At 39.7% G+C, this 14518-nt stretch overlaps 1 protein-coding gene across 1 annotated transcript in view; it reads left to right on the forward strand.

Annotated features, from left to right (window-relative positions):
• Positions 1–6508, forward strand: part of SAMTOR (S-adenosylmethionine sensor upstream of mTORC1) — a 38081-nt gene extending 31573 nt beyond the window's left edge. Inside the window, exon 5 of the mRNA XM_074605991.1 lies at positions 3759–6508. Coding sequence (XP_074462092.1) covers positions 3759–4388 — 630 coding nt within the window. The 3' untranslated portion in view covers positions 4389–6508. The remainder of the gene's footprint in view (positions 1–3758) is intronic.
• The last annotated feature ends 8010 nt before the right edge of the window (positions 6509–14518 follow it).

Consider the following 14518-nt stretch of genomic DNA (forward strand, 5'->3'; position numbering starts at 1 on the left):
TCTCATGAAAATCAAATGTACAGTGACCAAAGCCATTATTGGAAGAGTCCCAGAAGGGTTGCTTCTGTGGATGTAATGGAGGAATGTGAGTAATCCAGGCCAGACAACAGGAGAGGGGGTAGTCAGGTAGCTGCAATTTCTGTGCACTAACCAGTTCTTCAGGCTATCTCCCAGTACAAGGGAATGATAAGATAATTGATTTGTTGTCATCTGACATAGTACCATAGCTTGATGATAGGAACTCCCCGGAGTGCTACTGTGCAGACCAATGTAGTTACTGTGAGGCCTCTCTCGGGCTCACCAGCTTCTCTTACTTTCATTCTTTTGGATACTTCGGTGTGTTTAGGGCACCTTGAAACCTCGCTAGCAAGCGTTCTTGAAGTGACATGGAGTAAGTTTGTACACTCAAATGCATCTGCTAAAATAAGCATAGGCCCACCTCCAAGCTATAAATAATAAGCCCTGATGTATTCAAGATGACTCTACTTTGAGCTGCATCAGCACCATAACCTCCCAAATAAATTTATCTTTAGGCTAGCTGTTGCCTAGTCTGATTTAAGATTTCAGAATAACAGCCAGAGGGTTCTTATGGTAGTTAATGTTGTTTTCTGACCTGAAAAATTGATCTGATAACTTAGTGGTAGAAGCTGAAAATAGAAGAACTGGTAAAATCTTCTGATTTAGCAGATCTTTCAGGTAAGATACCAAAATACTTTTTGAAACACATTGAAGCACAGAAGCTTCTTAAGGAGTCGGTTTCTTGAATAGTGTTAAATAGAGGGTTAAATAATTCATTCTTTAATAAAAATAGATTATTCCACCTTCTGGATATAGACTAAGTTGTTGAGTAAAATACTTCAGCTAATTTAGGAATTGGAAGGATATAACTGTGGAAAAACTAGGAGAGGAGCTGAAATGTTAGTTACATAATAACAGAATTAATGTCTTCAGAATGTTTAGAATTGCTTTCATAAAGAAAGAATGTAAACTGTAGAGATACAAATATGGAAATATATTTCCATTAAAAGATTTTGTGTTTTGAGGCGGGGGCGAGAGAGGGGGAACTGCATCAAGAGAAAAATTAGCATTCTCTTTAGCTAGGCATTGTTTACTCATTTTCAGTGTCTTGGTGTAAGGTACACTGAGGGAAACATTCAGTATTAAAGAAACATGCTGGAAAGACATGGACCTGTTGGAGTGGCTCCAGAGGAGGGCCACAGAAATGATCAGAAGGATGGAGCACCTCTCCTGTGAGGACAGGCTGCGAGAGTGGGGGTCGTTCAGCCTGGGGAAGAGAAGGCTCTGTGGACATCTTATTGCGGTCTTTCAGTACTTAAAGGGGGCCTACAGGAAAGACGGGGACAGACTTTTTAGCAGGGCCTGTTGTGATAGGACAGGGGGTAATGGCTTTAAATGAAAAGAGGGAAGATAAAAGGAAGAAATTTTCTACAATGAGGGTGGTGAAACACCAGAACAGGTTGCTCAGAGAGGTGGTAGATGGAAATATCCCTGGAAACATTCAAGATCAGGTTGAACGGGGCTCTGAGAAACCTGATCTAGTTGAAGATGTCCCTGCTTATTCAGGGAGGTTGGACTTGATGACCTTTAAAGGTCCCTTCCAACCCAAACTATTGTATGATTCTGTGAAACTAGGAAGAGGGAAACTGAGACTGGGATAAGCAGAACAGGTTTCTTCTTGCTGACCCTTTCTTCAGATCATTCTGCTTGTAACACAGACATTCCAGAGTATAATTAGCAGTGGTTATTTTCTTAGAGGAGTTTAATTTGTCTACATAACAAAAAAATAAATTAAAGAATTGGAATGAAGGGAGAATCTCCACTTTGGGAAAATCCAAATACAATTACGTACTGCTGGGAAACATGCTAAATATACAGATGTTGTATTGGAGCAAATACAGTCTGAGACAAAAAAAAAATGGAAACGGGGCTGGAAAGTACTGGAATTAAAAATTAGAATATACAAGTATGATTGTGTTATCAAATGTCAGTGGATGCACTAAAATATAACTGCTGTTTCAGTGTCTAGAAGGACTTTAACATCAGTTCAGACTTGTATGTATAGAGTTTAGTAGCAGTCTCCACTTTAGCGGGATTTTTGTCTTAAAACTGTCTGCAGAGTTCAGATTCCACTTGAAACATAGTTTAGTCCTGAAATTGTCTTTAATGTTATTTGTACATAGCTGGTTTATGAGTATTTTTACACTACTGAGAAATGCATGCAGTCTAAATTGCGTTTTCAACTGTGTATGTATAAACTTTGACCTAAGTCTTGCTTCTGAGTAAAGTTAGCATCTTACTATGAATAATTATTCTTCAAAGCAGTTCTTTCTTTTAAAACATATTAGAGGATATCATGAAATTACTACTGTTAATTTCCTGTTCTAAATATTACAAGGAAGTAGAATATAGCCCTGCAGGTATAATGGTTGCAATTAAAATTTTTTGATTATAGCCACATAATACAAATCTCTTTCTTGGTTTTTGGTGTTTTTTCACTTACTGGAGGCCAAGACTAAAGCTACATCACAGATTTTTTTGAACATTGATTATTTTATCTCATTTATTGCATACTCTCAAAAGAGAATGTGATTTTTGCATATCAGTTGCGTTATGAATACCTTTACAATAGTGTTCTAGTGATCTCTTTTTTGAATATTGCTTTATAAAACATACTACAAATATTTTTGCGGTATGAAAAAGCAACAGATCTAACTCCACTTTTCAGATGCACTCCACAGAAAGTTTTGTGTCTGCTTTCATGTTCGCTTACCTGTTTAGAGTGTCTGTTGTTCACTGCATGTTCTCTAGGCATTAATAACAATTGTTGCTGTCATGTCAAAACCTTCTATCTTATACCTTTTTTATGAAAGAAGTCAGTCCCAGGTTTTTATTAATATAAAGTGCCAAAACTTAAATGTAGTGAATAGTGTACTGTTGCTCTTATTTTTGAATGCTCTGTGATTAAGGATGTTAAGAACTTATTCTTCTGTATGTTGTATTGTGGTGTCATTTCCCATCTTTGACAGCTTGAGTGCATAAATGATCAACAGATGAATTTACAGCCCTTAGCTTACTTTGACAACTGCCCAAATGTGTACCACCACACTTTGCATTCACTGCAAGGTTAAAACATGGACCTGCATCACTGCTGCAGAGCAGTTTGTGTACTGTAACTTTCCAATGTATACTGCCTTGTCGTAGCTTCTTTGTTTCTGTACCAATAAAGAATGACACTTTTTTTCCAAGTGACTGAACTACTAAGTTTCTTGGATTCTTTTCAGAGAACTGGTGGAAACACTGAGGTATCAAATTTATTTTCTAATTATGGATTTCAGGTTTATAAAAACCTATAAAAGGCTTCCAGCATCTGGAGAAACAAAAGCAATGTAGGCTTATCTGAGTTCTTCTTAAATCATCTGTGAGATAATTGATATATACTTTGTTTCTATTTGGGCTAAATTTCTATTTTTATTTTTTTAATTAACAATCCTCAGCTGTCAAATCTCTAGTAAATTACTGCACATCTAAAATGTTGCTTTGTAATTGTGAAAGCTAGCAATATGCATTAAATTGTTATTTTTAGATTGTTTGATTTAGTAGCAAGAGGAATGTTCAGCAGGTTTGACATCTCAAGGAAATGGAGAGGTCATCATTGATCTTCAGTGGGATTGGATTGTATTTGCTCCTTAAACTAACCTTGGTGTTTGTTTGGTTTTCTGTTTTTCTTATTCTGCCAGAGCGTATACAAATGTGACTTCTTAAATCTTCAAATTCAGCAACCTCTTCAACTGGCACAAGATGCTATAGATGCCTTTCTTAAGCAACTGAAAAATCCCATTGATTCTCTGCCTGGAGAACTGTTCCATGTCGTCGTTTTCTCACTCCTCCTTTCTTACTTTCCATCACCCTATCAACGATGGATATGCTGCAAGAAGGCACATGAACTTCTCGTATTAAATGGCTTATTGCTTGTAATAACTCCTGATTCATCTCATCAGAATCGCCGGGCTATGATGATGAAGAGCTGGAAAATTGCCATCGAGTCCTTGGGTTTTAAACGCTTCAAGTATTCCAAGTTCTCTCACATGCACCTGATGGCATTTAGGAAGACTTCCCTGCAAACAACAAGTGACTTGGTTAGCAGGAACTACCCAGGAATGTTGTATATCCCCCAGGATTTCAACAGTATAGAGGATGAGGAGTATTCCAGCACTTCCTGCTATGTTCGATCAGATACCGAAGATGAACAGCTAGCTTATGGTTTTATGGAGCTACCTGATGCTCCTTATGACTCAGACTCTGGAGAAAGCCAGTCTAGTTCAATTCCTTTCTATGAGCTAGAAGATCCTATATTGCTTCTAAGTTAATGTAGTCGTTGAAATGCCCTTGCAGTCAAACCTCTTGCTTAACTAATTTTGCTATACTAACATGGGCTCAACACACAAAAATGGTTTGCATAAAGAAAATGCAAAGGTTTACAGAGTTTGCTATTTTTTTCTACTTTTGAATTTTAAAATTTATTCTTGTATGAAAGTGAAAAAAATACAAGTTTTATGCAAATGACTCATGTCATAGCATAAATTGCTGTTACTTTCTTTAGATTTGTATCACTAATTTTTTTTCCAGAAAGGTACCATTCTTTTCTTTAGTGCTGTGAAGTGTGAATTCTATTTAATTTGCTAAATGTTGTTTCAATATTTTAACTCAATGTGCTTGAGCTTAAGGCACTGGAGTTGGTGGGCTTCTGAGAAGTATATGTAGGAAGAAATAATTTGCACTTTAATTAAATGTGCAGATAGGTTAAGACACTTGGTTACGCATGTCCCTTCTTAATTATGGAACAAAACTTTTTTCCAAAATTTGTTTCACTCCGGTTAAACCTGGGCTGGAGAAACTATAATGCTTGCACATTTGATTTTATGTTTATTGCAGCCCTCTTGAGACACCACCAAAACGAGATAACACCACAACACTGGAATATACTCATCCGTAGTTATACATACTGTAATTTCATTGCATAAATAGTAGTTAGACATGAGATTTCTGAAAATGTTATCCCCCCCCAGAGGAGTACGGTACGTCTAGTCAATTATGTTTCACTTCAAAGCTGGAACATGGTTTTGCAATTTTATGAGTGTACAAGCACTAACACATATCAGTGTTTCCCCAATGATGGTGTTCTGTATTCTCTTCAAACTGTGTTTTTTTGGGGGACAGGGCGGGGTTTGTCATGTTTTAAAGTAAATTATTTATGCATTTTAAAAACAAACAACTCTTTCTTTACTTGTCCTTATTTGTAGACATCCCAAGTTATATGGTAACTACAGACTGATTTTGTAAAAAGGAAGATAATAATACAAGTTTTTCAAGGATACCCATATTTGCACAAATCCGTGTATTCAGACCACATAAGTGAAGTTAACATACACTATTTGTTTGCTTATTTGGACCCAAAAATCATCCGTTTAGTTAAATAAAAACTCCATAGCTGTCTGAAAACTGACCTGCACTGTTAGGAGATAGAACAGAAGTGGTTTACATCTATTAAGTTTTTTGACTTGTGTAATAAATTTCTGAATCTTTGCAGGAAGAAACAATTCTGTTCAGTGGTAAAAATAGAGGATTCAATATTAGTTTAGCTTAGATTCCCCTCCATTTAAAAATAATGGCCAGAGTTTTCAGATTTGAATGTTAGGCTGTTAAATCTATATGTAAGTGCCTAATAATAAATGATTTGAACTGGGTGCCACATCATGGTTTTAAGACTGACTTCAGCAAAATGATAGAAAATACTAGTTTTGGAGGTGGTGGTGATGAAATGTACCTTACACCATATTAACCTGCCATGTTGTATTTATAATGCAGAAGATAACCAGATAAACTGAAGTTGTAGTGTGGATAACACAGTGGTTGCTATAAAAATGAAACTTACTCCTTCCATTGAAGTTTTGCACTGAAAGTGTCACAGTTTGACCTACCCGTTTTTCTCTTATACTGTTTCCTACATAGAGTCATCCCACATTGGCCCAGCTTAACTCAAACATGATCTGGACTACAATGCTTTATTCTTTAGCATAAGCTTTTTGTGTTTCCCTTCTTAAATTTAAAGCATCCCATAATACGTGATTCAAATTTGTTATTCAATCTGAATGATAAACCAAACAATGATATTCCAATAAAAAATGAAGTTTAGACATACAAGTAATATGGTTGACTTTTAAATTTTTTTTTCAGAAAACACCTGTCTAATGAAATACACCATGGCTTCAAAATCAGCTGTAAGTCAGTATTTGCATCTGATGCTTTAGCATTTCATTTTCACTAAAATTTTTGTCAGTCAAAGCCTTTTTTTCTTCCCAGTTAACCACTGACTCCAGCAGTGCTCATGTTAAAGCTAAAATATTGGTGCTATAAATTCAGCTGTTTATGAAAACTTAATCTGTGCATACTTCAAAGTGTACCTAACACTTTAACTGATACTCCTTTTAAAAAAAAAAAAAAAGTTATATACCAGCTAACATATATGTTGGTATTGGTTACTGTAAATTGGTTTATCCCCCCAAAACAGTTTAAAATTAACATTTAAAATTTCAGCCTTTTTGGCAGGCTGGTGACACAATTGTATTTGTGGTTTAGGGACCCAAGATTCATAACTGCTCATTCTAAGTACCTGAAGTGTTCTTTTTTGTTGTTCTCTCTCTCTCTCTCTCTTTTTTTTTTTTTTTTTTTTTTTACAAGGGACAGTAGTTTCTGGTGGAGGAGGAAAGTGGGATTTACATAAATACTTGTAACTCCATGAACAATAAAATGGTGATATCAGGAGTTGTTGGATATTTGGCTTTGGTACAAGAATGTTTCTAGGTTATGAAATATTTGAAAATTATGACTGTGCAAGAGATCTTTCATTCTTAAGGTGCTGAAGAGGAAAAGGAAAAAAATGTGTATTTGCATTTCTGTTGTCTTTATCTCACTACTTTTTGTGAACAAAGCACATTTATTAAAAAAAAAAAACACAACCAAAACAACAGAAAATGTTTTTTATAATTGTTTCTTTGGGGTGGGGATGTCCTTTTTTCTTCCTGTGCAATTGTTTTATGCTGAAATCCAGTGAAACCAATGCATAGTTATTTTCCTTATTGTCAAGAAAATAGTTGTGTTGGGTTAATTTTATAAACAACTGAATTATAGTAAAGGTGTTAAATTTGGTACTTCAGTTTCTACATCTCAGTTGTGGTCTTTGCTTTACAGAACGGGTTTTGGAGTTCCTCCAGTTGATCCTGTATCATGTTACTTTGCCTGCCCGCTTAGGATGCAACCACTTTCTAATGCTGTTCCTCTCTTCTCTCTTTAGATGTTTTCAATTTTTCCTCTGTCTCCCTGAAATACCTTTGCAGCACCCGTTGTGCGTTGGCCCTTTGAGGTCATTGCTGTGTTTTTCTACTTGGTGATTTTGAGTACTGGAGGTGTTGGGAAAGGATGGCAATGGGAAAAGAAACACAAAAAAATCTGAAAATGCAAGGCTCTTACTCAGATCCAGATTTGAATAAAATTAGATTTCAGCAGAAATGTAAGTGTGTACCTAGCACTGCAGAACCAGATGGCATATTCTGGTCTCTTTCTTGACAGTGAAGATCAGAAAATGTGATTTCACAGCTGTTCTCAGTATTGCTTCCTGCAGAATCTTTCTGTGCTTTTCTGCTTCAGGGAGACTTGCTGACCTGTCTTTAAAAGTGTGATCATTCTAAGTCTTTGTAATCATATCTCCATGAATCAGCAGCCTGTCTTTGATTGCTTGCAGTTGGGATACGTATATATTCAGGTTTTCCACTCCTTTTTCCTCGTTTCCTCAGTTATCCTCAACTCATTGTTTTGTACCTGTAGAATAGCAGGAAGACGTTTTTTATAAGGTTTGCGTTTCACAAACTGGCACAAAAGCTTAGTCATTTTTTTTTTACTTTTTAAATAAAATACTTTCCAAGAAGTTCAAGAAATAGTTGTTTGAAGAGTATTCCTAAGTCACAGTTGGACAGATACAGTACCAACCAAGTGTTGCCCATGATGCTGGTAAAGCATCTGAAGCAGGTGACATTTACTAAGCAGCTGAGATTTCTGCTGTTCTGCTTGTAAAAGGAAAACCTCTTGGCCCTCTCTTTTTCGTTTTTTTGGGGGTTTTTTGGGGTTTTTTGGTTTTTTGGGTTTTTTTTTTATTTTTTTTTAAAGTAACTTATAGGCCTGTTGGCCAGTTTTATGTAAAATTTGAAGAGGGGTAAGAATTTTGGAGATGAGTGAGGTTCTTGTGAATGAGTTGCCTGAATGATTGAGGCAGGAAAGACAGACTGTCGAAGTTCGGATGTTTGGGTATCCAGCTGTGGCCAGTCAGCACTAGTGCTCCTTGGCTAAGGGGATGAAGGGGCTGCTTGTAGTGAAGGGATTTACAGGGACAAAGGACATAAATCTGCAGCAGGCCAGCCCTCTTGCAGTTCAAAGAGCCCCTGTGCAGCAGCTGCCTAAACTTCATTCAAACTCCAGCTCCCCTTGTTTTGCCTGCCTAAGCAATGGAGCTATTATGATCCAGAAACTTCCCGTTCTTGCCTGCCCGCCTGCAAGGGCCACTTCAAAACATAGATTTCCAACACCAAGTGTTATGAAACACTGACAGTCAAGGAAGTCTGTCTTCTGCAGAATGGGAGGGTGGTGAAAGCTTTCATTTGGGAATCAGGAGTCAGTCTGGGACCAGAATCCTCTTCCCCAGAAGGGTTAGGCTCACAAAGGATGGGAAAGGCTGGGGAGGGCTCGGTCTGTCTTCCAGTCCTGATTCAAGAACAGCTTTCCCTCTTCTGTGTCCTAAGCACCAGTTGACAGTGTTTGTAAGTTTGGTTTCGTTGGTGTGTTTTTAATATTCTTCCAGCCCATTAACCTTGCAATTTTTTTTGTGTGCAGAGAATGCACTTTTGTAGAATAGTTTGGGTTGGAAGGGACCTTTAAAGGTCACCCAGTTCAACCCCCCTGCAATGAGCAGGGACATCTTCAACTAGATCCGGTTACTCAGAGCCCCATCCAACCTTGAATGTTTCCAGGGATGGGGCATCCACAACTTCTCTGGGCAACCTGTGCCAGTGTTTCACCACCCTCATTGTAGAAAATTTCTTCCTTATATCTAGTCTAAATCTTCCCTGTTTTCGTTTAAAGCCATTACCCCTTGCCCTATTGCAACAGGCCCTGATAAAGAGTCCCTCCCCATCTTCCCTGTAGCCCCCTTCGGGTACTGGACAGCTGTTACAAGGTCTCCCTGGGGCCTTCTCTTCTCCAGGCTGAACAACTCCAGTTCTTTCAGCCTTCCCTCACAGGAGAGGTGCTCCAGACCCCTTCGTGGCACTCCTCTGGACCTGCTCCAACAGGTCCATGTCTTTCCTGTGCTGAGGCCCCCAGAGCTGGAGGCAGTGCTGCAGGTGGGGTGTCACCGGAGCGGCGCAGAAGGGCAGTGTCGCCTCCCTGGCCCTGCCGCCCACCCCTCACTCTTGCCGATCATCCAAATGCTGCTAAATTCCCAGAGAGCGAGTCAGCTGCGGGGCTGGAGGCTGCCCATGGCAACACCGGTACAACCCCACCACGGCCCACAGGTCGCCTCGTGGCCCGGCCCGGCCTGGCCTGCTCGCCGCAGCGACCTCCGTCTCCGGCAGCGGCGTGGTTTGAGCCTCGGCGCGGCCCGTAGACGGGACGCCCGGCTCAGCCTCAACATGGCGGCGGCGCTGCGCGGGGGGCGGGAAGTTTCCGGGACGCCTGTTGAGGTGAGTGCGGGACGGGGACGGGCCCCCTCCCGCGGGCGGGGGGCACAGCGGCGGCCCGGGGGGAGCTTGGGCCGGGCTTGAGGGGCCGAGGGGAGCCGAGCCTGGCGGACAGCCCCCGGGGGACGCGGCCTCCCGGGCAGGCCTGGGGCCGGCTGCGCAGGGCAGGTTGTGGGGAGCGGCGTGGCCGCGGCAGAGCGGCGCCTGGCAGCCCCCGCTCCGCGGAGCCGAATACCGTCGTTAAACTTGGCCGGCCGGGCCAGCCCGGCAGCTAGGGCTTCGGGCGCTGCCCTCCGGCTGTCTGACGGCGGACATCGAAATACGGGCTGGGTCCGCGCCTCCGGCGGCTGAGGGAGTCCTTCACCTGAGGGCCAAGCCTCCTGGGTTAATACGTTAGCTAAATGCGACTTTGTTGTTTAAAAACAAAGTCTCATAGAGTTGCTTTTTTTTTAAAAAAAAAAAAATGCACTAAGCTGGAAGAATAAAACTGAAGGAAAGAGGGTCTAGTACTTTCAATAGGCCTCACCTAAACATTAAATTGACTGCAGCCAAACTACTGAGCCATCTTTGGGGTTTGGTTCTTTTCTTCTACTTTCTTAGGCAAATCGGCGTAAAAACTACTTTGGGAATGCTGATGCTTTACATATAGGAAAGCTCCTGGGTAGTTTAGTTTCTAAATCTCTACTTAGACTCTAGGTTTTGCTTAAAATTGTGTTTGCAAAAGTTGACGAATATTTTAAAAGTGGGTGTGCACTTTCTGTTTGTTTTGGATCTAAATGTGGTTTGCTCAGGAATGCAACTCGGATGTTGCAACCTGAAACATTAAGGCCATTAGTTTAAAAAAACAAGCAAATACAGCACCTTCCTCCCTGACTTGGAATAGTTTTTGAACAGTCAAAGTCTTAACAGAAATGAGTAACAAATAGCTATGTTTTAAAGAACAAATCAGATACTGAAATTTCTCATTAAAATTGTCTGAATTGCTGTGTTACATTTGTTTGGCAATAGCTGTGTGATGGGATATATTAATCATGAATATGCGCCTTTTCCTCTTTTCCCCAAAAAGCTGACCAGCTGTTTTGCTTAGGAAAATACTAGTGATTAATAGCGTGGTTTAGCCGTGCACCTTTTTGCTAATTGTCTGGAAGGTCAGGAAGAGAAGGCTGCGTTCACGGTCTGAGCTGTGTCACTTTGCGAATACTTTTTGCTGGAGCAGCCCCTGTGTCTTTCTGCCAGGGACAGGAGCATTCCAGCCCCAGCACCCAGCTCCGGCAGGTGGGGTGGCGGCAGAGGAAGCTTCTCCATCGTGTTTCTCATGATGTGATGGCAGCAGAACTCCACTTGTCACGAGCTGAACCAGTCAGAGTGGTTTTCTGTGATGAGCAGCTGCCTGCCTGTAAGGGAGTTTGGTGGTGTAATGATCCCACCAGAAAATAATTTAGCGACCGTAGCAAAATTTTGAGCCAGGCATTAGGCGGGAGCTTCTGCCCTTTGCATGTGAGCCCATCTGCCTGCTTCCGTGAGGCCGTTGTCCAAGGGAATACATACAGTATTAGCCCCTTGGTTTGGAAGGGTTCCAGAAAGGCTCAGGAATCAAGATAACAGGGCGGGATGGCAGATGTGCTTCAGCGTAGCAGTCATTACACATCAGTGCTGTGGGTTGGAAGGACATGTGAAATCGTCCCTCTATATTCGATGACCTTAAAGGTCTTTTCCAACCTAAATTATTCTGCGATTCTATTCATGATTTGAACAAGAGATAACTGGTGTGTGTGTGCACCTGTAGGACTTGAAATAAATGGCTCAAGTTGTCCATAATGCCAATGTTAATTGTAGTACAAGAAACAGTGAGACTGCGGACCGTGCTATGATACCTGATATTTTGTGACCTGGAATATGATAGCTGACTTTGGGCTTTGTTATATATATGAAGTAGAAACAAGTGAAAGGTTGAGTGGACCACTAAGTATATTACCAGGTCAGGGGAGAAGTATTACGAGATCTTAAGCATCCAGGCAACTCAGAATTAAGTTTATATGTATAAAATATTAATAATAATGAGTACTATGAAAATGCACAGTTGAAATCCAAAGAACTTTAACTTACAGCTACATCATGCACTAGCCATTTGCTTTAAGTATATGGTATGTGTTCTATTTCAATTAATAATTTCTGCAAGTAATATCTGCAATGTTGTTAGGTATTTAACATAATTTGAAAATATATGTTACCAAACTTAAGTAGTTTAAACAATAGGATTTCTTAGGCCTAGTTTGTCTCTACATCAAGTAGTTAAGCTAGTTTTACACTGGGTGTCGGTCTTCAAATCAGCAAAGCTTATGGGTAAATCAGTCCGTTCACTTTTTCTTTTGTTGTTCACTGGTTTAAAAATTGAGAATTTAAAAATCAAGAGAGAATAAAGGGAGTTTCAGTCAAGGTGTCCTTTCATACTTTCACCAGCATTATAAATACAAGCTGTAAGCAATAACTTAGCTCTGAGTGTTCTTGACACGTTGGTTGCTCTGTCATACCAATAACTCTTCAGAAGTCTCTGTAAGATGGGTAATTAGGTAATTACTTAAAAAAATTATAGAGGCTACATATGAGTCTTCTTACATGTTGGGGACTCTGCCCATAACCTGTATAATCATACTCTTATATAAAACTTTTCATTAACAACTTTAACAGCAAATATAAATACTACACAGGATTTCAGTAAATTTTAAGTGAGGGAATTTGGACAACTTCCTGGTCTCTTGGTAATTTGTGATGCTTCTTAAGAAAATTAGAGACGAAAAGATATTGATGCTGATTTTCTTGTTTCTGTACTTTTCATGTTATCCACCTGTTGTTTTCTGCCTTATTTTCTCTGGAGGTATAAGCTCTGTTTTGTTTGTTCAGTGACTCCTGATTTAGAGTTTCTAGGCACAAAAGGATCAAAAATCAGAAGTACATGTGGTTCTCTTTACATGTAGTTTCACAGAAAGCTTGTTCTGTGAGTAATTCTTATCAATTTGTCACTTATAACACATTTTGTGTCCAGAGCAGGGCTGTGACTTCAAAGTACAAACCTTTTTTGCCTTTAACTAGAGCTCTGAACTGTGCCTCTCACAATGTTGTGACAAGTAGAAAATTATATAAATACAGTAAAATGGAGATTTTCATGGAACTAGATTTTCCTCAGTAACTTTTTTTTCCTAATTGTAGCAATTAGTAGTATTGTTTATTTGTAAACTCCATAGGATTAGACACCAGTAGAATTACCGTGATCCTCGTGTTTCAATACTTGAGTTCAGACCAGGAAGAAGCTGTCCTGGTTTAACCCCACATGGTGACTAAGCACCACACAGTCGCTTGCTCAGTCCCACCGGTGGGATGGGGGAGGGAATCCGAAGGTTAAAAGTGAGAAAACTTGTGGCTTGAGATAAAGGCAGTTTAATAGGTAAAGCAAAAGCTGCACACGCAAGCAAAGCAAAACAAGGAATTCATTCACTGCTTCCCGTCATCAGGCAGGTGTTCAGCCATCTCCAGGAAAGCAGGGCTCTGTCACGCGTAACAGTTACTTGGGAAGACAAACACTGTAACTCCAAACATCACCCCCCTTCCTTCTTCTTCCCCCAAGTTTATATGCTGAGCATGATGCCATATGGTGTGGAATATCCCTTTGCTCAGCTGGGGTCAGCTGTGTCCCCTTCCAGCTTCTTGAGTGCCCCCCAACTTCTTGTTAGCAGGCCAGTATGAGAAGCTGAAAAGTCCTTGACTGCTTAGGAACAACTAAAATATTAGTGTGTTATCAGCTTTATTCTCATCCTAAATCCAAATCACAGCACTATACCAGCTGCTAGGAAGAAAATTAACTCTATCCCAGCCGAAACCAGGACAGAAGCTTATCCCGTGAAATAGTAATGATCTGCAGTGAAATCTGCCTAGCTGTGTTTTCTTACAAAGTTCCTCTAAGTACGTTACTATCTGTTCCTATACTATATTAAAAAGAAAAGCATGTAGGTTAAATGGATTTGAGTGGGAGGCACTTATGTTTTAAATATAATATTTATCCTGAACATTTTGTAGGTTTTTTTTTTGGGGGTGGGTGAAGTGGCTTAGAGGGCTGAAAATGAAGGCTTTGATTTTACATTAAGAAAAGTCTCTGAAAATGTTGCCAGATCAGTTGGTATATCTGTGTGTCCACTCCCCTTCTGTGAAATGGAGATGATGATATCCTTTTTCATTATCTACTGTGAGTTAAGCTTGTTAACTGATTACAAAGTTGTTTTTGTAAATCCTGTAGCTGTTTGACTACTAAAAAGAAGTCTTGCAAAGCATGCTGAAAAGGTTTAGTATAAAGTGAAAACTTACCAAATGTAATGGTGAAGTAGAACAATGCTTTAAAACAATATTAAACTATTTTAGAAGGTAATGGATATCACAGCAATATTTTGGATACCCATAGATATCTAATGTAGGTGCCTAATGGATGGGTTTTGTGGAAACACTGCACAGGCCAGGTTTGGTTTACCTTTTCCTCTTATTCAAATTATGAAATAAGATTTACGCAGAACCCATTTTATATTGGTTTTAATAATGACCCCAATTTGAATGACCTTTAACAACACATTTACTTGGTCTTTATTATGTGTTTTTTAGTTTAGATGTTAAACTCTTTGGTGAGAAAGGATGTGTCATGTTCATGCTGTATATGATTAGAAGGAATT

The sequence above is a fragment of the Larus michahellis genome, chromosome 1 (assembly GCF_964199755.1).
Source record: "Larus michahellis chromosome 1, bLarMic1.1, whole genome shotgun sequence".
NCBI lineage: Eukaryota > Metazoa > Chordata > Aves > Charadriiformes > Laridae > Larus > Larus michahellis.